Source organism: Nipponia nippon, unplaced genomic scaffold (assembly GCF_047370975.1).
Source record: "Nipponia nippon isolate SJK-2023a ecotype South Korea unplaced genomic scaffold, ASM4737097v1 scaffold_1, whole genome shotgun sequence".
Lineage (NCBI taxonomy): Eukaryota > Metazoa > Chordata > Aves > Pelecaniformes > Threskiornithidae > Nipponia > Nipponia nippon.
The window spans coordinates 97,328,336-97,351,228 of NW_028262290.1; the positions used below are offsets into that span (position 1 = coordinate 97,328,336).

Below are 22,893 nucleotides of genomic sequence, written 5' to 3' on the forward strand. Positions count from 1 at the left end.
CACAGTCCAAACATTCAATAACCAGCTTATCCACACTGCCTATTCCCAGTCTTTGTCTGCTGCTATATCAGTAGCTGAAACTGGAAGGAGAGCTGTCACCACTGAAGTGGCAGTCACATCTGGTAACAGCCAGGAAAGGAAAGATCTTCCTTCAACTTGCTCCTATTTACCTTCTACATAATCAGAAAAGTAGAGACATACTCGTTTTCCTCTTACATTAGGCAGGAATCCTCCATTCAATGGCCATGGTCTTCCTTTCTCACTTCCCTCTCTCATCTTTACAGACTGCTACTGGTGACTGAGTTGACATTTTCAACCTTATAGCATTTTTTTTCCTGGTCCTGAATAATTTTTTTCTGCATCTGCTTGATATTGGAGAAAGCATTCATCCACCTGCCCTATATTCTTCTAACTGGTAGCTCCAGCTATGCCACTTGATACAGATCACTAATATAACAGTCCTTGAGTTACACTGACTCTTTGCAGAGAGGCTTTAGTCTGGCAAATTAGTTATCAAAATAAAGGAAATCTTAGTCAGACAAAACTTGCCTACAGTCAAACCTTCCTGAATTAGTCATTTTCCCCCCAAAGAACCCATACGGACTACGTCATCAGCTGACCCGTGCTCCGCCGATCCACAAGCATCACTTTCTGCTCCAGGTCAGCTTGCATCGTTCTGCCTGACAGACGCCTGCCCCACTTTATCTGGGTTCTGCGCAGGCACTAATCTCTCAAGATAACGCAGCTCTACACATGTGCTCGTGAGGTAAGGGATCTGCTTTCACGAGGAATTGCAGCCCGGGGACAATCTTTTTGCTGTGTGTTCAGTGCCATGCACAGTGGGGCTCAGTCCTTCACTGTGTGGGGCAGGGAACACTTGGGACTGTCACAATCTGCGTACCAAATGATGATTATAAATATGAAAGAGAAGCCTATGGGTTTTTACATCCCTTACATTCACGAAAAATCGCCATTAGGATCAGTGTAAGTCAGGCACAGATGCAGAGAAAAGGGAAGAGCCCTAAATATTTGTATGGAGATGGAGAAAAGGTGGAGTCTTATATGTACTCCTTCCACCATTTCAACCTTTTTGGAAAGGTTGAAACCTTCTAATTACAGTAAATCTAAAATGCAAATGTTTCGAGAGCCTTCCCGTCTCTGTGCATACGCTGATAATACATGCTGTGCTCTCATCCCTGTCAGGGATTTAAACAGATTTTTGCTTGGTGCCCAGAAAGCTTTTATATTCTATTAAAGCTCATGCGGGTTCTTTTCAGCATGACACTGCTCAGCACTTGAGCCTGTGCACACTACAGATCTTTGTCTTCTCTGTAGCCACAAATCTGCAAGCAGCCACATTAGCTTTCCTGAAGCAGGGAAAGAACATGAAAGGTTTGCTTAATTTAATTTAGAGGAATCCTCTGGTGTGTTTACGCAACTCAAATACGAAACAAGCAGATCAAAACACCATCGTTTTCTGCTCTCCTCCCTCTGCTTTCCACTCAAAAGGAGAAGGGAAAAAGGCACCTTCCCTTTCAGCCATTCTCTAAAGCAGCAACAGGCAGAGCAGAGGGCAGCATGCAAGGAAAAACCTCCCTTCCCAATACTGACAGTCTCGTGCAAAGGCATGCTCTGGCTGCAGGGGGATTCTCCGGGGACTGACCCCCTTCTCCTGGCCTGGGGTTAGGGCCTAATCCTGTCAACATTTGGACAAGGCCTTCTAAGAAAGGATCAACTGTTACCGCGTGTCATTCTACCAGCATGTTTTGCTGTTTCATACATCTTTGAAAATCACACCACAGCCAACGGCAAGAACTTATTAATTACATAAAAGCAGGGAAGTGCCGTCAGCTTGTTTCAGCAAGAAAGTGCAATATATTTGTCGGTGGTGATAAGCAACAGAGTTGAATACCTCTCATTGTATGAAAGCACACACAACCCTTCCACATGCATCAAGAAATCTAGTCTACGATGCTACAGTCCTCAATCAGGCAACTTCTGAATATTGATTTCTTGAGTTCTTAGGTAAAATGAAGAAGAAAAATAATTTAAGTACACATCATTCTTTTTGAGGCCTCTGCGCACCTTCACCCCGGTCTCTGCTTGGCTGTGCTTCAAAATGAGAGACAGAGCGGCGCCCGCCAGATGGTAAGTGACATGACGCGCGATTTCTCTGATGTGGCACGGAACAGGGGAGGGCTCGCTCCCAGCCAGCCCACGTCCAAAGCTGAAGTTGGGCAATGCATCTCCTGGGAAAGCTCCCGGGAGTGCAGGTTGACTCTCTGAAGTCCACCCACAGCTGCCATGCAGGGCTTCAGCCTGGGACCCGTTCCATGACCCACTGCTCCAGGCACAGACGGCCAGAAATGCAAAGAACCTGCATTAACAAGACACCGTACCGTGGTGCCAGTGAGGCACCTGTGCCCACAGGCATGGGGCCACAAGGTGGCAACCACATTAGCCCCAACAGGTCTGCTTCCCTGAACCCCTCTATCTTCTCCCTCCAGCAGGAAAACAGGAAAAAACAAATAATGGTGGAGCTGGAAGGTGTCCATCCATGAGACAGATCCGATCCTTAGGCCAATGACGTAGGTACAACTTGCTCTAGCAGTCCTTAAAAATCTGAAAGGACATGAGTTTGAGCACTTGAACCAAGAGAATTTGACTCCTAGGTTTCATTGCTAAAGACTGAAAGATTGCAACATCTGACAACTGCTTGGTTCCTCTTTAAAATAAACCAGTTTCCAAAGCAGGTCCATGTCACAAAACCACTACTAACACTAGTGTCTTCTTGCTTCTCAGTGTCTCACCAGGAAGGTTAAGGGCTGAATGGTCCATCTTGACTATTCTTTATCTCCCAGGGTGTATATATCCCCCAAGCCAAACCTCAACACCTTAGATACCAATCTGCATTTATTTTAAGGTTATTTAAGAACATGCATTTCTGAAGAAGTATGTGTCTAACCAACTCTCTAGAAGCAGCTGAGGAAATACAAAATAATTTTCCATACTGTCATTGGTGCTACCATTCATTTGAGTGAAGATCTCTCTAGCACCTTATACTGGAAAGTCAAATTGCAACCATGACCTAATGGCTCACCCACCTCACAGTAATTATTTTTGTCAGGAAGTCATGTAATTTATTTGCAAACCTCAGCCTTCATTTTAGAAAAAAGAAGCACTTGTGATGTGGAGATAATTTTGAAAGCCAAACAGCCCAGAAGTGAGTGGCAAGTAGATACAGTCCAGGTTTGTAGTATTTAACTTTTTTTTCCGTGCAAATGCAGGGGAAGAGTAAGGCACTAGAGTAAGAATTTAACTCCTGATTTTGAAATGCTTAGCGTTAGCAGCTCTTCATTTTACAGAAGGCTCTAGCTCCTTGTCTACCAGTAGCCCAGGTTACTTTGTCCCTGTAGCATCCCTGTGCTGCACAGCCTAAAAATGAGCAGAACCCCTGGGCCCACAGCGCAGGGAGGGTACAGTAGCTGTACCATCAATTCTAAAACCTGCAATGTCAGCTTTTTTCCCATCTGCTCTGATCGTTTCAAATAAGGGCAGAAACGTTTTCACAGAAAAAAGAAAAAAAATATAAAGAGTGTCCATCATTGAACTGGAACAAGACTAGTCCTCATCTATTCCGCTCAGGACATGAGACCCCAATACAATATTTCCTCCTCCTCCTATTCACAAGAAAATCAAAAAGGGCTCTATTTGGAGTCTGGGCATATAATCAAAACCTTCACTGGCACCAGAAAGATTCATTAGTTAGCAGTCGCTACCTATTGCTCTTGGTCAGGAAGGGGGTGAGATAAAGGGGAAAATAAGGTTTTAGTGGACTAAGCTAAATTACTCAGCAGAAAAACACATTTCTAAAGCTAAAGAGGAACTTTCAACATTCAAGGAACAGTCTGAGAGTTTCAGCAAATACAGGAGTGATGGAAGAGCATGCTTACCAGGTTATTTCAAATGGATCATTTTAAACATTTAGATCAGATTATAGTATCTTCTTCAAACCCGTTTTTATTTTTTAAAAAAGAAGCTAATGCAAAATTACATTCCAAATGGTGACAATCCACATTATGATTAATACAGTTACCATAAATAAATATGGGCAAATTTTTCTTCTCAGATTTTGACCATTGCAACTGTTGTTGTTGTTGCCTCTAGATCCTATGCAGAATCAGGGGGCAAATCATCTTTGGCACTCAGTTCTGTTCACGGCTTCTAAGACATGTTGCAATGATATGTGCTGTATTATTAGTACATGTATTATTAGTTGTAATCAGATCACAGTTTCCATCCTAATGCAGTTTGACATGGTTTGCAAATACAAAATAGTATCATCTAACACATGAATGAGGAGTATCTCATTCACATTTTTCCAGCCTTGTAACACTGAAAAATTAAGCTGAGATATTTAGCGACTTTTATAAATATGATATAAAGCTACTTTTATGAACGTGCCCAAGTCAACAAACAAAAAGTGGCAAGTTTAGTTAGAAGACTATACTTTACTGCAAATCAGACATTTTGACCATACTGACGAAAGATCTTTCCTTAGGAATATATCAAAAAACCACAGTCAAAACAAATGGCTTAAATCAAAAGTCACTACCTCTCATTTAAATAGTTGATTTACAGCAACTTGCTTTTCTACACGTATGTATGCACATTGTCAACCCCATGGTTTTGCACAGAAACCGTCTCAGAAACTCCAAAAGGCCCTGGGAGCCAGCGCGTGGTTCCCTACAGCTAAACTGATGTTTGATAGAAGCTGGGTATCAGTAGAACTGTGTCTTTTGCAACATTCCCATACTAGGCAGAGATCCGTTTGCGATGCTAATCGTGTTAGCGGATGGTACTACTGCAGCCCCACTGGATATTCACACAATGTCTTCCCATTTCTGTGAATTCCGGTGTTTACCTAGGTGCAAAAAATATACAGAATCATTTTTTCCCTCAGTAATGACTTCAGAAATCCTCGTAGCTATTTGAACCATTTCCTTCTATCCCTTTCTTTCAAATTTGTGAAAGATACAACATTTAGAGGCTGTAATTTAGCCAGGACCTCAAAAAATCTCTGTTACCTACACTGACTCATGACAATACTTGAAGACTCTAAACAAAAACAGGGGTTGGTGATAAAACTCATTCCCTTCCAAATTCATCACTCCCTAAGAAACCCAGAAGAAAATGTAAGTGAGCTGAGCTGTAACTGTGCTGAATTGGTGGCTCCAGGGGAGACCCACAGAGCTAAAAGCAGATTATGCTATTTTTGCTCTTTCAGAACTGGCTTCGTGATAGCCTCACGCCATGGTCCCTTTTCCATGAAGCTAGAATAAACCAGTTCAGTACTATTCCCTATTTCTTGCACATACGCGCTAAGGAGAGACACACAGCGTTGAGAATGCCTCTCGGAAATTGTATGCAAATACAGAATTCAAAGGCAGAAGCAGCTCATGCAGCCACTGTTCATTTATTTGAAGTTTTGATAGCTGGGGTGGCTCTTCAGTCTCCCAGAGATACAGCAATCATAGTCAGTTTAGCCTGCTACAAGCATGATAAGCCATAAATCTCCAGCACCATAAATCATGATTTTCTGATCTGCTCTTCAATCAGTGCAATATTACTTGGTGAGCAGTACCCCCTCTTCATTACAGCTCCGCAAGCGGCTCCTTCCCCGCTCAGCTGCAGATGATGACTGTAAGGATACTTTGGCCCATGGCTTTTAGCAGCAGGCAATGCCCCGGCCCCCAGGCACCATTTCCAAACAGGCATCTCAACAGAAAGTGCTTCTTTCCTTCGGCCGTCTCGCCACAACGCTGCTGTAAGGCCTGGAGGTATACTGTGCTCATTAACATGAAGCTCGTCTGGGTGTAGGAGCAGGGACTGGCAACCCGGGCATCGGGAAGACCCAGGCGAAGCCCATAGTCCTGCTCCCCACCGGGGGCTCCCAGGGGAACACAAGGCGGCCACGGGGGGTTTCTGGAGTCACTCCAGATGAGCAAGTGCAGCAGAGGAAAGCGGGAAGGCGGCTGAGGGAACGGAGAAGGGGAGAGGAGAGGGAAGAGGAAGGAAGAACGCTACAAGGCAGAAAGGAGGATGCTGGAAGGGGCTGGTGCGAACAGCCCAGAGGAGCTCCTGCCACTCCAGCAGCTGCACAGCACGCCCTAATGGTACCAGTGACATCCCCAGTCCTCGGAGGCCCATCCTAAAAGGCTCTCCTTCAGACCAATATTCGTGTGAGCCCTGCTAGCATCTTTTCTGCAGAAAAAAATAACAATGAAGGAGAAGGAAACAGATTTCAGAGAAAATGAGCACCCTTCTGTACCCAGAGACTGGACAACAGGAAGGGATGATGAAGAAAAAGCATCTACATTAAAATGGTGATATATGTGTGAGTTAAGCCATTGCCCAATATGTACATCAGGATAGAGAAATGTAATACTGGGACAGGTTATTCTATGGGGCTGATATTCTTTTCTGATGTATTAAATGTGGAGATGCATGAATCACATACTGAATGATGAGAAAAAGCTTTTGAATCCCTCAGAAAATGGTCTAAATAAATACGAATATGTACATTTCTAGCAGGACAAGTCGAAAAGCTGACAGAAGGCTGCTCTGCTCTGGGAAATGAGAAGCAATTTCTAGGCCATCTCATAAAAACAATCACTCAGGTGATTCGAAAACCTTTTCACACAGGAGAAACATTTTTTATTAGTATATAGAGGGGTGTCTGCTATCGTGAGATAATTCTGCCGTTGATATTGCGATACAGTAATAATTATAGTAGCAATAAGAACAATGGTTATATTTATCATATTCAGTGCACGATCTGTCACTCGGTTCCTTGAGTGGCATGAAAAACGCATTTAGCTCAATCAATACATCTGCCAGGGGAAAACTGATGGCAAGACAATGTTTCTTTGAGGAAACCTTATTTAACAAAACTTTTGACAAGGAGATAAATCTGGATGATGAATACCTAACAAGACTGGCATTAGTCACAGCTCTAACATTGGCCAAGGCAATCCTTGTTAATCACAGATATGTATAGCTGTTGCGAAAAATCAAGTTACTATAGCATAATGAGTCATAGCTCACGAACTGATTCATATTAACAGGGCATGTGTGTATTCCTAGGCTGCTGTAAGTGTGAAGGAAAATAACAGTGACTGAAGGAACATATTTTCCTTCGCAACTGAAACAGACGGCGAATGCACGCAGGGAGTAATACACCGCCCTGCTGACGAGCAACAGCTCATTTGGCCACAGCAAATCACTGGCTTATACAGATCTTACAAACCTCCATCTCTTCCTCTGCATCAAAATACTATGAAGTAAAAGAACACATGCACTGTTAGGTTTTATAGTCAACTGGGATGAGGCACACTTCACAAATATTAGGTGAAAAATTCTATACAGTAAACATGGACATACCCAAACTGTACACACCACCACCACCAAAGTGAGGGTCTCAGTTCACGCACCGACTTCTGGCCCTGGTGTGCCACACTGTGATTCCAGTTTTTAGGCTGGTTTATCCTCACTGATGTAACCTCTTCTCCACACAACTGCTTTGAAAACAAATACCTAAACATTCAAATACACAGAAAAAAAGCTGTTTGCGACTGCCTCTGCCTTGGCTGCCCTGTAACCATAGGCTAAACCAAAGTTCACTCAAGTGACTACCTGCACGATGAAAAGAAACCCTGCAAAGACACCCTGCTGCCAGTGACATAGGAACAGCATCTTCATCGACAGCTTAGGTGTCACCCAGCTAACGAGACACGCGCAGCTCACGCAAACAGCGTGAGAGCTGCAGGCAGCCTCAATGAGAAGCAGATTAATATGAGCTGTGAGCTTACAGAAATTATTTCAGCTGGGTTAGCCGTCTGCAAAACCGTTCTAGGAAACTGAAAGACTGGTTTGTCTTGAAATAAAAAAAGAGATGCTGCGTTCTTTGTAGATAGTTGCTGAGGTGTAGTGCTTAGGCTGGGAAAATACCCCTACTGACTCCAAGAGATTATAACGATGCCTGCAGGTAAATAGGTGCCATCTAAGCAGAACCAGGAGAGTTCATCAGGATGAGAGAAGATTGTAATGATGATATCAATTTTCATTACATATTAATATTGGCGCTAACTTTTATTTGCACGGAGGTAGTCATTAGGGTTATGCACTGGGGCCATGTCTGTGCATACATTACTGCAGCTGTAGGTATAAATGCTGCTGTAGCAGCATTCAAGGCACTTTGAAACAGATGCAGTCCTTTTGTGCTTGACGTTGGACTCAGGGTTGCTTCATAAAGTTTTAGGTAGTCCTGCGAGGAGCAGGGAGTTGGACTCGATGATCCTTATGGGTCCTTTCCAACTTAAGATATTCTATGATATACAACCTCTTCTGCAAAGACTATATGTATCCATATGATTTTGACAATGTGCTGACTTGAAGGTAACTTTTCGAATAAGTCCATAGGACTTTTTGATTGCTTATCTGTCAGTTCGGCTAGTTGTGGCCTTTGATTTGGGAGTATAAAGCATCTGCATCACTGAATCCATAGGCAATGTGCTTGAAAGCAAGGAAAGCAACTAAGTCTTGTGTTATTACGTATGCCAGCACACTTTGCAAGGCAAAGCAAAATGCTCTAGCCCTTTCCTAACATGGCCTAGAGTCTGATGCTTGGTTTACAGCCCACCTGGCATGTCATTCTGATCACTCCTCTGCAGGCGCTTATGCAAATAACAACACTGGAGACTGAAATAAATGAAGCACTTCTAGTATATTTTTAACTATATAAAAAACTTTAACTGCTGGGAAATCAAGAGAAGGTACAAATACACCCTGACAAACCAGCTACTTGCACACCACAAGGAAGTGCTTCAGGGGTCCCAGTTTGAGATTATCTGTTCAGGCATCTGAAACATGCTCAGACTTACATTCCCTCAGCCCTACTTGGATGCTTTCCATGCTCTCATACGCGCTTGGGGAAAAGCGTATGGGACAAACCAGGCTGGCTTTCCCAAATTTCTGTTCAATTTTTATATCTTCAAATCCTCATCAAAACTGTAGGGCCACATCCCTGCTGAGTCCTTCCCCGTGCAAGAAAAAAATCAAAGGACTCCCACTATGTCCTCAGATAAACTGAGAAAAGAAAACCATTCTACTTAGACCTCATTCAAGCAAACACTCATTAATTTCAATGGGATTTTAATTGTCTTAGGACTAAATAAAAAACTCGGTGAAAACCTCTGTATTTGGGCCTTTATTTGTTCCAATTACTCTTGATCCCTCTATTCAACTTCTAGAGCAAAATGCACGCCATCAGTCCAGTATATTATAATACCTTTCTTTTTCACAGTAATGAAATCACAGGGCAATCACACCCTATGGTCGATCTCTATTCTCCTGAGGCATTATTATCTGTATTTAAATATGTTTCTTTTTGTGTTAGCTGACAACAACTAAATGCCCAGCTGTTGTAAAGGCTTTGGGAGGATTAGGAAATCAGGCAGTTCAATTTTCTTTCGGCTTGCCTTTCCATCACAGAATTGTTTACGCTTACTGAGTCAGATAAATTTATGGCTAATAATTAGAGTTAATTTTCTTTATGTTTCTCTTGCCTACCCTTTCTGCTCCCCTTGAAACATGCAAGTTGTAATCGGGTACTAAATAAAAAACTGACAAAAGATAAACATCAGACTAATGCCAGTGAGTAATTAATGCTGCCATTATGTTGGCAGATTTGTACAGGATTCATGAAGCTTTATGAACATCGAAAAATTACATCTCGCTAGCCAAGTGACAGGGAAAGTGACAGGAAATCCAAGTGTTAAAAAAACCCAACCCTGCAAGTTGCAGTGTCAGATCCCTGTCTGTATCTCACATGGCATCACTGTGCAGAGCAGCAAACCCTGTACTCTCCCTGCACTTTATGTTTCAGGATTGTTTTTCTTCAGTAAACATTGAGCGATATTATCTGTTTGTGTGAGATGCACTGCAGTTTCTAGTATGATCCTTTCTACGTGATGATTACATGAAGCATCAGCTTTGCTACCTACTTAACCCAGACTCTGCTCCAAACATTTTTCCTAACCTTTTTTCTCTGCAATATTTTCAGCTGGAGCATTTCTATTTCTTTTCCTGCCCAGTGAAGTTTGAAGGATCTCTGTGCTGAAGAAAATATGTGTCAGCCCTGCAGTGCTGGATGAATGGAGCATGCATTTGACCTAATTTTCTGATTCGAGTGGTTAAAATCATTACTCACCTTCCCAAATACTGTACTGACTACGGACACCAAAGCACCCAGCTATGGACTGGGATGCACTAACATAACTGGATGCATTTGAAAACTGCACCCCACACACATGCTTTTAACTTCAGTATATAAGCATATACAGATGCACACATGTGCAGAGAAAGGAATGTGAGAGAGTCCCTTTCACATACCTAAATACATGTATGTGGCAGGTGGAGGTGATCAGTGACATTTCTTTCACTGTGTGCTCTTTCACTAGGATCTGGGAGACTACAAAAGCATATACACAACAGTCAGTTTGAGAGACGGTATTTCTCCTAGGTCATCAAAGTTTGCCGAAGACTATTTATGGATGAGACCATGCCTTGATTCTTCATGGCTTCCCATTTCCACTTCACAGCCTAAGTCCTCTGCTCAGATCAGTGGTGGTTTTTACATCTTGCCAAGAACAGCAAGGATCAGGACCACAGAACACACAGGTGAAGAAAATAAGGTATAAGAAAAATCAAGCCAGTTTAATTAAAATGCTGATCATAATGAAAACCCTTTGTTGGGACACTATCAAGCCAAAATACGTGCTCATAGAAGACCCCACCTCTCCGCATCAGTGTTGAGTAGCACAGCTCTACCCTAGCCATTACTGGGTCTGGTTCCTTCAGTCCAGGCCCACTCCCATTTTGAAGTCAATGAGAATTTTGATAATGGAGTTTTCAGGGGAATTGGCATCATGCCTTAGTAAGCTTCGGGTCAAATTTACCTCAGCTCTAATGCCATTAATGAAAGTAGTCACACTGGCCATTGGTTTGGCTCTTTGAGCAATACGGTCAATGGAACAACAGTGAATAGATGACAAGCAAGCTGTGGTTTAAACTAACTGCACTTTCGTTCACTTTTCAGCCAACACTACTTCCTAATTCTCAGGTTCTCTGAGAAACTTCTAAATAGATGTAAAGCCCCCTCAAAAAAGGTAGTAGCCTTTGAATTAGTATACTTTCCTGGTTAATATTTTATTCTTGTCAGAGAGAGCTAAGTGCTGCTAAAGAGGAGCCATAAACCCGTTCAGAAAAGCAGCAGCAAGGATGGATCAAAGTGAATCAGCAATTCTAACTATATGAGACACTGACATCGTGCTTCCCTGGCTCCAACCTTGGGTCCATAAGAAAGATGGATGCTTGATTAATTACTCCCCAGACTGCAGAGCTTACACAAGAGCCAAGGACTCAGCGGCAGCCCAACCAGCTGACTCAGCTAGCAATAACTCATCGGGAGCAATCTGCCTGGATGCCAGATTGCCCTGTCTGCAGTCAATCCCCAGACTAATCCTCCCGAAAGGGTTTCTTGGAAAATGCCATTCATGCTCACGCTGGGTAAGTGTGCACTGGACAAGGCACAGCTACACTACAGTAGCAGCTGAAGCCATATTTCACTATGCTTTTCCACAGCATGCTCTAATGGAGACTGGGAACTCTTCCCCATCACTGAAAATCTGCCAGAAAACACGTCAACACTGGAACATTTCCTCATTATGTTCAATAGGCTGGATCTAGTCAATTATGGTAGCCCAACTTGACATGTTCTTCATCAACCTCAATGCCCAGGTTTGATGCATCTGTATTGCAATCCCAGGACCCTCTTGTGCTAGATGCTCCACAAGCACACAATGGAAAACGAGCCCCTGTTCGCAACGGCCTTTGTTTTACCGTGTGCATGCTGGATACCTGGGCTGGAAAGACATGTCAACGTGGGTAGTTCCTCTCGCTGTGCCATCTTCAGACAGACCTTCTGCTACGGGAGAAGTGCAGCCCCGGTTGCCATAGCTTACACTGCTCTGAGCTTGCTGCAAGGTTATGTTCTGACCTCATCCCTCTGAAGCCCCAGAACTTCAAGTAATATTCCAGGGGTAGAAACTTAAAGGGGAGAGCTCTCCTGCACTTGACCTGTGCTGCAGTGAGCGGAAGAAATAAAATTTTTATCCCTCTACACTCTTGCAGGTATGTATCTGATTCAATGAAGAATAAAATACCTGTAAAGTAGGTCAGTAATTCTTAGAAAGCACTTGCACTTATGTTTCCTTTCAGAAGCTGCATAACACACTGATCTCCAAGGAAAAGGAGGGCAGAAAGGACGAGGTATTTTCAAGTGAATAAGAATCACTTTATTTCTGAATGACAATACGCAGCTAGAAGCCTAAAGCCCCCCAACTACTGCATTTTTCAGTCACAGATTTGGCTTGGATTCCTATGCAAAACAGCTCTAGAAATATTTTTTCAACCTAATAACACTGTTTTCCCCAAGTACATGCTATTTCCTACCTGTAGCCCCTACAGAAGAAGAATGAGCAAGGAGAAACCTCACGGTGGGCACAGACAGTTTTCACTGTAAGTCTTATTGAGATGCTAACTCTGATCGATCTTCGCACAGAGCACCTCTCCACTCAAACATGGCAACTCAGGAGGCCCAGGGTTGGGATGCTAGAAAGAAGCTTAGGCTAATTAACTGCATTTCTTTTTCTGACTGCAGTGTTTTTCTGCCCTGCTGGATACTCAGAGGCCAGCACTGGTTCCTCTGATTAACAGCACCTCATCATGAAATCAAAAGAAAAGCTGCAGGCTAAAGAAAACTGGATTTTTGTTAGCAAGGATTTGCTCTTGGCAAATAATTATAATTGCCAATGTTAAAAGGAGATTGTGAATTAACTACAGCAGACATAAAAAATAAATTTGGAAAAAAGCTTTCAATAATTACAGTGCATATGTCAAATGGAAATTACTCCAATTTGCATAGCTCTGCAGTCACATTGTACAATATCTCAAGTGGCTTCATAACAACAAGCTTGTATCTTTAAAATCATTTAATATAGCCCAGGGTTTTAATAACCCAAAAGATAGTTCAGTAAGTACAGACAGAAAGCTAACCTGGGATTCTTCATTTTTTTTTAGGCCATGTCTACACACAGTTCATTATTATTTCATAATGATGCAATAAAAAACATATCATCCCCACCCCCAAGCACACATATGGTTTCACTGATAAAAAGTACTTCATAGTGGCTTGGCTTATTTCTATAGGTCATCTTCATTCCAGCATAACCAGCCACATTAGAAGCCATACCACTGCAACACTGTATGTAAAACATCATGTCCCACATCTTACACCAGGACTAATTTCCATGCAGGTTTGACAGACAGTTCCTTGGGAGGTCTGTATTGCTGGGGATGTGCTTCAGTCTGGATGAAGTTTCTGTTTAGAAACCCAAATGTGATTGCGTGTGGGTGGATTTAGACAAGAGCTTTGCTCTGCACTCCAGCTGAGGAGCACAAGGTTGCGGGCCATCAGAGAGGACCCTCTTGACAAGGGTGCCAGTCGGGTCTTGTGCATCGATAGGAGTGTTATCTAACTGCTTAAGGGCAGAGATTTCCCAGAGATTTTGCACGTAGCAAAACCACCGGGTTCTTGTTCTCCTGCCTTCACACACTTAACTGTGGATGCCATGCAGGCAGGGGGAAATACCAGCTTTAGGCTAGATTCATCCCTGGCTATTTTACTGTACACCAGCCTGCAGAGAGAAGTGGGGAGGGTCCTGAGACAAAAAGTCCCTAAAAACATGGCAGAAACACCACCTAGCCATGGTTATACCCATCAGCAGCAACAGGCCCATGTGGAGCGACGCCAGTCGGTTGTGCAGTCCTCTGGAGGGCTAGGCACTGGGTGCAAGAGATTATTTGCAATGTACCTTTTATTCTTCTGTTTCCAGCTAACGGTTAATATTCACCCCACCTAACTAGAAATTAACAGAGTGCCAAACACCGGAGAGGCTGATTTCTCTGCAGGCAACTCACTGCCAGCAGCAGCTCACCCCTGTGACTCAGTGCACCAAGAGGGAGATGCCAAAACAACTATTTGTGGTTTCTCGAGAGGTAAACCTGGTCCGAAGGCAGCGCTGCAGGGCACTCGGCTGCTCAGGGGAGCCGCTGCAGTAACGCGTTTCCCCTCCAAGCCCAAATTCGGCTCAGTAATGGCCGACTGCGCAATGTTACGCCTGCCAAAAGCATGGTGGCTGGGTGAAAAGAGAGGCTCTCCCTGCCTCCAGATGCCAGTCGTGAAGCATCGCTGTCGTGAAAACCACTCTTGACAAGACCAGTGACTCCCCTCAGGGCCCTCCCAGCAGGATGGTCGGGGTGAAAGCAGCACCCAGCAGCCAGCCCCAGGCTCAAGGTACACACTGAGCGCTCACGCTGCTGTATCCTGCACCACATAAGCTGTCCTGACCCTGAGGATTTTGGTTTCCCAGGTTTATCAGCCTACAAGCGAACTTTGTACAAGTAGTAGCATGCACTGAAGAGGCATTTCTATTGCAGCAGTAAGCATGTCCTACCAAACACTGCATTGCCCCACAAACTTGTACGTTTCTGTCAGGGACATTGCAATAGCTGGCTTTGCCCCCAAGGCAGAAGCCAAGGGAAGCATCCAAACAAGTCAAAGTTAGTTTTCCAGGACACGGACGCCAGAGCTATTTTACTGAACGCATCCTTACCTTCCAATGACACATCAATGCAAAACAGTATGTAAATATTCCTTCCCTCCCCTTCTTTGACCAAGTATCTGCACATAGGTCTCCCATTTTCTTAAAGATGATCCAAGAATGTATGGGCAAGGTCAGATACAGTACATAGAAGATCCTTTGCCACAGGAAAATGCAGCCAGTGTACCTTTGCACAGCACTATCTGTGTACCGAGTGCTGCTTGCATCGTCTGCACTGCTACCTTGGAAGAGACATGACTTGGTGGATCTGAACACAGAAACTGTCCTGCTGCTAGGGTTGGGGGATGCTACAGCAGAGGCTGTAGCAAGCTGCTTACATCTCCAGAAGCTCAGAGTACCAGGAGACAACAGGCTGCTTGACCTTTAGGGATTTCTTGCACGTGCTGCAAAAAATACTGCACGCATTTTGTATGCTGCCTGGATATTTAGATTCCTTAAGTGAGTTTTTGTTCACTGCAAATGTGTTTAGTTTCAAAAATGCTTTTTCTCAGCTGTGCAGCTTGTATTTGTCCTTGAGGTCTGACAGGACATAAAATGTGGCAACATGCTGGAACAGCATCTCTGCTGCAAGCTCCGTTTTGCACTACAGCAGAACATTTAACAGAGGAGCTTTCCAGTTCTATAGGATGTCATCACAGCAACGCGAATTTCTTCAGCTTGGACAAGCCTTAACTTTACTGTTAAGCTATAGGTGTGGCTTCCCTTTAATAAAACTATTTTTAATGCTACAATACTCGAGGGTGAACAAAGTACATGCCTGTGCTGATGCCAGCGTTTTTACAATACAGCAGGTTTCAGTTGGCTCTGTGACACTGAAAAGAAGCTGGGCTTCACAGAAATTTGGATGGTTCCCTTCTGAGTCACATCCAGTTGGGCTATCCTTTGGAAAAAATTTGTGTTGTTTGTTCTCAACAAAACTGGCCCTCCTAAGTCTACAGAGAATATTTTGTTCTCCAACTGTATGGTTTGGAGCTTCTGTTGTTGTCATCGTTGGTTTGGCTCATCTAAAATTGTCCCTTCCACAGTGAGAATTGACAAAACACAGAAATCTGGTCACCTGGTCACAATATTCTGCTGAGGGGAAGCGATGCCAATTCCAGCTCATCTCTTGCTCTTCTGCTTCTATTTCAGAAAAGGCTCTGATGCATCCCTTCATTTACAGAAAGCAAACGTTCCCAGTGTGCGTGTTCACTGCATTACTGAAGGGTTTTTGTTGCCATGCAAATAACCCTCCAAAGCACAACAAGCAATGAACACATCCAGACGAAATACTGGGCTGCAACATGTCTTCATTCATCCACATCTGGTCCCTAGTTGAGTCAGTTGCACAGGAAAATTTGAGGGTAGGCAACGAAACATCCATTTCAGAGAAGGGAAGAAGGCAAGAAAGAAGCTGGTTCTCTGACTTCTGGCATTATTGTACAAAGCCAGGAAAAAGGTGACAATATTACACAGAATATAGAAAGTGAAGACAGGATCTACTAGAGGAAAGGAAAAGTTTAATTTAATACAACCTGTGGCTTAAGCAGGATTTTTTTCTCCCAAAAATTTCACTAATTTCACTCATCACTGAAAAAAAGCTAAAAGGAGGCAAGCAAGACCCGTCATTCACAGCAAGTATCTACCACAGGCTTAGCTTTCCAGCACATCCTTTCCCAGTGACAAGGACAGAGCAGCGCACCTCCAGCTCTCATACAGAAGCAATTATTGGTGTGAGAACAGCCCTTCCTAGGAGGAAACAAACGAACCTCAGGCACAGTCTGATTAATGACTACTCCCATACAGATATGTAAACAGCCACATTGTTGCTACCTTAGCTTAGCAAAATTTGAGAGTTACCTGATTTTTATTCACTTGTTTATGCTGTTCTGCCAAGCACTGGGTTTTTGGAGGGGATCTCATTTAGAGGACAGAGGGTGGCTGCAGAAACAAAGAGCACAGAGCTCTGCTGTCCCATTCTCCTCAATCTAACTGTATGAAAACGCAGTATCTTTCAGGTTTCTTTTCTACTTGCTAGATGTAACCAGTTTATTCCCTCCAGCCCAAATAGTACCTAAGAAGAATGTTACTGCTTTCTCTACAGTACCAGACAACGTTGGTGGCTCCTGCCTCAACGTATCCCAAATGCACTTAGAAAAAATCATTTTTATTGACTGTGGTTACAGGAGAGATCTCTGCAAGGACTGTGTTCTGCTTGCCCCCAGCCAACTTTATACAGAGGTGCTCAGGCGCACAGGTGGAGGCACTGCAATTTGTGCTCCCCAGAGGTACGACACGAAAAGCCTTCTGATCCGGTCCCTGATGGGCGGGGACCGAGTGCAATCCGCTACTCCTGATGTCGAAGCTTCAGAGTGTGGAGCATCCCTTTGATTGTCCAAGGGGGCAGCTATAGGTACCTCCATTACATACTCTAAGGAGTTTTAGTCTCAGCCCTCTCTTTCTCCACGAAGAAAAACCTTTTCACTCAGGTGTGGAAGCACATGGTGGGACACCATATAGCTGGTGACATTGGTTAGTCTCAGCTCCACTGTCCCCTGAGCCAGAACAGCAAAGGCATCGGACCATCCTCCAACACCCTTCCCTGAAGCACTTCAACAGGACACAAACTTACCCCCAGTTCCCATAACTGGCTGGAAAAGACCTTAGCATATAGCAGCACGAGAAGCGTGGGGTACACCCACGTTAAAAAAGGGTGATCACATTAGTGAGTCAGGCACGGGCAGCCTAGCACAGCTCTGCTGCAGGAATGTTTCCACACAGGCTGAAGCTCAGGTCTGAGTGCCAGAAATCTCTGTCAGCCACAAAACACCAACACAACATCACAGCCAGTCTGCAAGTACCCCCGATACTGGTTAGGAAAGGAAGGGAAGAGGAATGCCATATCCAATTAAAACTGAAACAACTTTGACCATCTCCCTGAATGACCAGAGACAATGTCCCATGGACTGAGTTCAGCTAAGGCTTCTCAGCCATTAATCGCAGTCCCTTTAGGGGACTGGATCTGCATCGGAAGCACTTTTTATTTCCCCCAAAAGGAATTATGCAATTAAGTCCTGTCTCAGCACTGGGCTTTGTCTCCCTATAAAACATTTCAATAGGATCAGGCAGTTTTAGCAAAGCGAGGCTGGGCAGCCCCTGTCTCGTCTGTGGCTATTCATTTGTCACAACCACCCACTGCAACTTATCTGACATTTCCACTGAAGCTCACAAGGAAGAGCACCTCTGCATAACACACTCAAAATGTCCTTGAGGAGAAAATGAGTCCCAGCATCACAGGGGCAGGGGAGCAGGAGGGGCTGGCTTCCTCCTCCTTGGGCAAGACCCTGCTCCAGTTGCCTCACTAGGGCTTAATTTAATTTTCCACACAAAATCACCCACAGCTTCTTCTCTTCACTTCCCTCCGCAAGAACTCCTCGTCCCCGTTTGCCCCTCTCCACTGTCATTTCACAGTGGGATCAAAAAGTAGTGACAACAAGGAGAAAATCCGACGCATGCAAACATGAATTCTGGTTGTGCACAGCTTCTGTGCAGCCAGTCAAGACAGGCTAAAGCCTTCTTTGCTCACCGCTTCAGTGCGTACAAATGTACGTGGGTGTAGAAAGGGGACAGAGCTGTTCCCCCGCATTGGCAAGCAGAGCACAGAAAGACTGCAGCTGTGTCTCGGCCACCTGAATGCCTCTCAGAGGCCCAGAGGAGAAGTGCGTGGGCAGGGACACCTGAGGAACACCTAGAGGCGCCTTGCCCACCACGAGAAGGTGCTTCAAACACTGGTTTGTCTTGGAAGCCAGATCAAGCATACAAGCTCCTTGGCATACAATTAAATATCACTGATACAATGCTGGGCTTCTAGGCACATTTGAACTACATGAAACCCAGATCTCATAATAAATCATTACACTGGGCCATTTTGCATATTGGAGCATTAGGATCAGCGAGGTCGGCCAGCTCCACTGCCGAAGCCGAGTTCCACCTCTGTAGTTGCAACTGGAGACAGGACGTAGCGTCTTGAACCTGTACCTGCACACGTCTACAACGGCAATACTTCATCCTAGAAATGGTTTCAAGTTACAGGGAATTGAACTGTACAGTGTCTGGTGTAACAGAGGTGGGTGTTTGTTTTGTTGGGGCGAGAGAGGTGTCGGTCTTTTGTGGGGTTTGTTTGTTTGTTTTTTGGGGTTTTTTTTGTTTGTTTTTTAACTTACCAATCCTATCAGGAACATTTGGGATAAAATATTTCTGTACCTGTTATTCAGTTATATGCCAGATTTTTAAATAAAGTTTTATTCATTCAAATCCTTAAGGTTTAGCCAGTGAAGATATGAATCAGAGACTAAAGAAACTAACAGAATAGCATAGGAGAGGGGATGAAGCTCCCATTTCTTAACAGCTTGCAAACAACTTGCAAACTAGCTTAATCATGAGAAAACTTCAGAGGTTCAATTCTCCGCATTTTTTCTAAGACAGAGTGAGATGGGACTGGCCACTGAATCATTTTTAGGGTAATTTCGTAAGGAAACTAAGCTCATGGGATCACACTTTATGTACATTTGTTTGTAGGCCAATATGCCTGATCAGCTGACTTCTGATGGCTTTTTTACATGTTCAATAATTCCAGATAGGGGAAAAAAAGTGAAAATCAGGTTTCATTAGTTCTGCTTTTCACACAACTGTTTGAACCCAGCTCAAGGATATATCAAAACTGCCCATGACTAAAAAAGCTATGGCTGTTCAGCAATGCACGTCTTTACCTTTGCAGGTTCAATGTATTACAAACACCATGCGTCGTGATGATAAAGTGGACGTTTCAGGACACACACAAAAGTAAAGCGGGGGGGAGGAACGATGACACAGAGGATGGGGGGACACAACTGATGTTCCACTCCCTTCTAGAAAATGCAGTTGTTCTGACCAGGAAGGGATTTTGATTCAGGTTGCAGAGGTGCCGGTCAACAGACGAGGTGCCGAGCAGAGAAGAGATAAGCTATGTAAGCAGGAAACCAAAACCCAGGCTAACACATGGCCTTTCCCTGACCCATCTTGAGTAACGCAAGAAGGGCTTAACAGTATCCCAGCCAGCAAAGAAAAGCTTGTTAGGGGAAGTCAGTGAGCAGTGTCTAGCTGCGGGGAGCTGGACCATCATCTGGATGTGATACTCAAACACCGCTTACAGACATGGTGGAAAGCCAAGCCTGGTAAGATGAAAAGAAACAATTGGCAACCTCTGTATGCTGGCAAGGGAACCCACACAATCGGCCAATACGAGACACTGACCCTTGAGTTAAAGAGGAAAAAGTGTCACTAAATATTTAAAGAAGGACTTCAAAAGAGAGTCCTAGTTATATAAAGCAAAATCAATGACATTTAACAGCAATTTCTTTCAGCTTGACCTAAATCCTCTTTCAGAAATGCTTGTCTTCTTATACATCACTGCATTAGGAATACAATAAACAATAAAAGAAAAAAATGACAATCAGAAGCCAAATTCTAGGGCTGATTTATGCAGTTACAGGGTCACGGCGGGCCACAGAGGGTTTCAATCTGTGGCCAAATGCCAAAATGCAAGATCCTGTAAGCATTCAGTCAAAGGAACAGGAGGAAATCTCAGGGCTCAGAGTTCACATTCACCAGCTCCCCACCCCAGATAAAGACCCAGAGCTGTTATAACAAAATACACATTAAGAGCAGAACAGATGAACGTACTTGTGGTACAGGCATGCTGTCTGAGGTCAGACCAGGTCACAATCTACAACTTAAATGAATAAAGGACTTTAAGGTGTCCCTTAATAATGTACATCAGCGTGTGTTTATGAGTGAGATGCAAAGGGGAATGAGTTAAAAAACATGGGGCTTTCTTCAACACACACCAGATTGCCTACTTAGCCTGCGTGCCATGGGGTTTTGTTTTGCAAGGAAGAGTTCTCTAGAGGAAGATGAAGCGCAAAACTTCGAATGGTAAGACACCTGGAGAAGGTGTCACATGCACTACAGGCAGCCTCAAAGCAACCCCAGCTGTGCCAGTGTCATAACATCTGTCAGCCTGTTTAAAGGCAGCTTTCGCAGCCCGAGCATAATGTGCACCTACGAGGGAAAACGCTCTTCCCTTCTCATCACGTGGTGGAGATGTGCCACCAGGAACAAACTTCAGAGTAAATGAGAACTGTCACCTCTCCCATTCATAGTGAGGTGGACAGTAGCGCTAAGGGGATCAAGGACAGCACAACGTGCAAACTGCCCCGTGGGAAGTGACATATTTGTATCACAACTGAAAGCCAGCATAGCAGGTTTCTATGGAAAAGCACCTGAAGCCTTAACTTCATTCCCCAGTTTCCTCAATAAGCGCAGACACAAAGGAGTGGGAAAACGTTTCCAGTAGTTCCTATTACCCGTGACTCTTACCCTGCTTGAGGTCAGAGCTGTGAAAATACACGAGCCTGAGTTTTTAAAAGCCTGGCTTTTACAACCAACCAGGAAATTTGTAACGAAACTTTTGTTATGAAAGGAGAGCAGGATAGGGCAAGCAAATATCCATTCATCGCTCCACACTGGGTCTCACACCGAAAGAAACAGACTGTTTTTCTCCAGACCAGTGAAATTGTTTTCAAACAGTGCCTCAGAGGTGTGAATGAATGTAGCAACTCACTCTGGTGGGTCAGTTTCTGCTAAACCAACACGAATCTGATCTAGAAGTAAAAACCAACTAGTTGTAACTAAGCAGGTCTTATCATGCATTGCAACTTTTTTGAAGCCTTTCCAGGCTGTCAGGTAGCATGAACCACATAGCCAAAACCCATCCACCAATGCTGCAATACCTTCATACACCATACACCTGGTGGTACGTCTTCATCACTACCCCGCTGGGCTGAATGAGACCAAACACAAAGCCCGAGAGCCTCACGACTCGCACCAGTGTGCAGGACACACCAAGCGCTCAGGGTCCCACGTGGCGACTCGCCCTCTGCTCACGTGGTCAGCGCCGGCCAGGGAGATACCTGGCCTAATGAACTTGACCACACTTCCCAAAGACAGAAGGATGCCAGTATCATTTTCACAAAGCCTAGAAGACCGGGGTGTGAGATCCTCTCACAAGAAGGATTATTATGATCACAAAAGGGTAGAAAACAGGCGGCACTTTTGCCTAACAATCTATTCTATCAGCGGACAGCGAGTGCTCCAACCATAAAAGCAGTTGCTACCCTCTTTCTGCCTGGAAGATGACCCAAAGACCAAAAAAGCAGCCACAGCCAGAAGTCCTGGGCAAAGCAACCCAACAATGTGCACAGAGCTCCTCAGAGGCTTCCATGTGACCACAGCACAGAACAGAGGGAAAAAAAAAAAAAAAAGATGAGAAATCAAAGGAAATGGTAGCTAGAGTCCATCTGCACCTAAATCACGCATCAGAGGATCAAGAGACCATCCCTGTTGTAATTTATCCTCTTGGTCCTCAAAGACAACACTCACATCAGAAAAGGGAAAGAACTATAGAAGGAAAAAAAAAAGGGAATTCATTTACTCCCCAAACTTGGGTGGAAGCACAGTATTTGTGATCAGATGGTACACATACAGAAATCTACAAAAGACTTCTACTTGTAGGGGAGCAGAAAATGGAGTCAAGGTTGCCACAAAATGTGCTTATGATTTTAAAAATTCTATGAAGGTAGCTGTTTGGGAAGAGGATAAAGGTTCTCTTTTTATTTCCCACTCAAAAGAAGCCACTGTCGCTTCATTTGGGTCACCTCCGCTTACACAGCGTCAGGTTTCCCTTCTGCATAACTTAGTTACCTATAAAATCTCTGGGCACTTTCATCATTACCAACCACAACATCCTGTAAAACAGCAGATAACCATTAACGATTTGTACAGCCCGTGAAAAGAGGCATAGAGAGACTACAAGCTCTGGATTCATTTCTGCTCCTTTCTGCCATCACAAAGTCTAAACTAATAATCTGGGATTTCTCTGGACTCAGCAGACAGAAATATACACTGCCAAAAGGCTATTTACCTTATCTAATTTAGGCACACATTTTAGGATGGTGCCATCTTTCCACCACCTACAAAGAGCCTTGGTAACCAGTCAAGACTAAATACATGA

The 22,893-nt window shown here is 44.0% G+C and overlaps 1 protein-coding gene across 16 annotated transcripts in view; it reads right to left on the reverse strand.

Moving 5' to 3' along the window:
• The window catches only part of GFOD1 (Gfo/Idh/MocA-like oxidoreductase domain containing 1), a 75,333-nt gene that overhangs the window by 9,890 nt on the left and 42,550 nt on the right, over nucleotides 1–22,893 (reverse strand). For 6 of the 16 annotated variants that reach the window (XM_087763641.1, XM_087763628.1, XM_087763637.1 and 3 more), the window contains one exon: nucleotides 4,616–4,924. The exons of the other annotated variants lie outside the window; for them this stretch is intronic. In XM_087763641.1, the coding sequence (XP_087619767.1) occupies nucleotides 4,616–4,622 (7 nt within the window). In that variant the 5' untranslated portion in view covers nucleotides 4,623–4,924. The remainder of the gene's footprint in view (nucleotides 1–4,615; nucleotides 4,925–22,893) is intronic. 16 annotated transcript variants of the gene reach the window in all.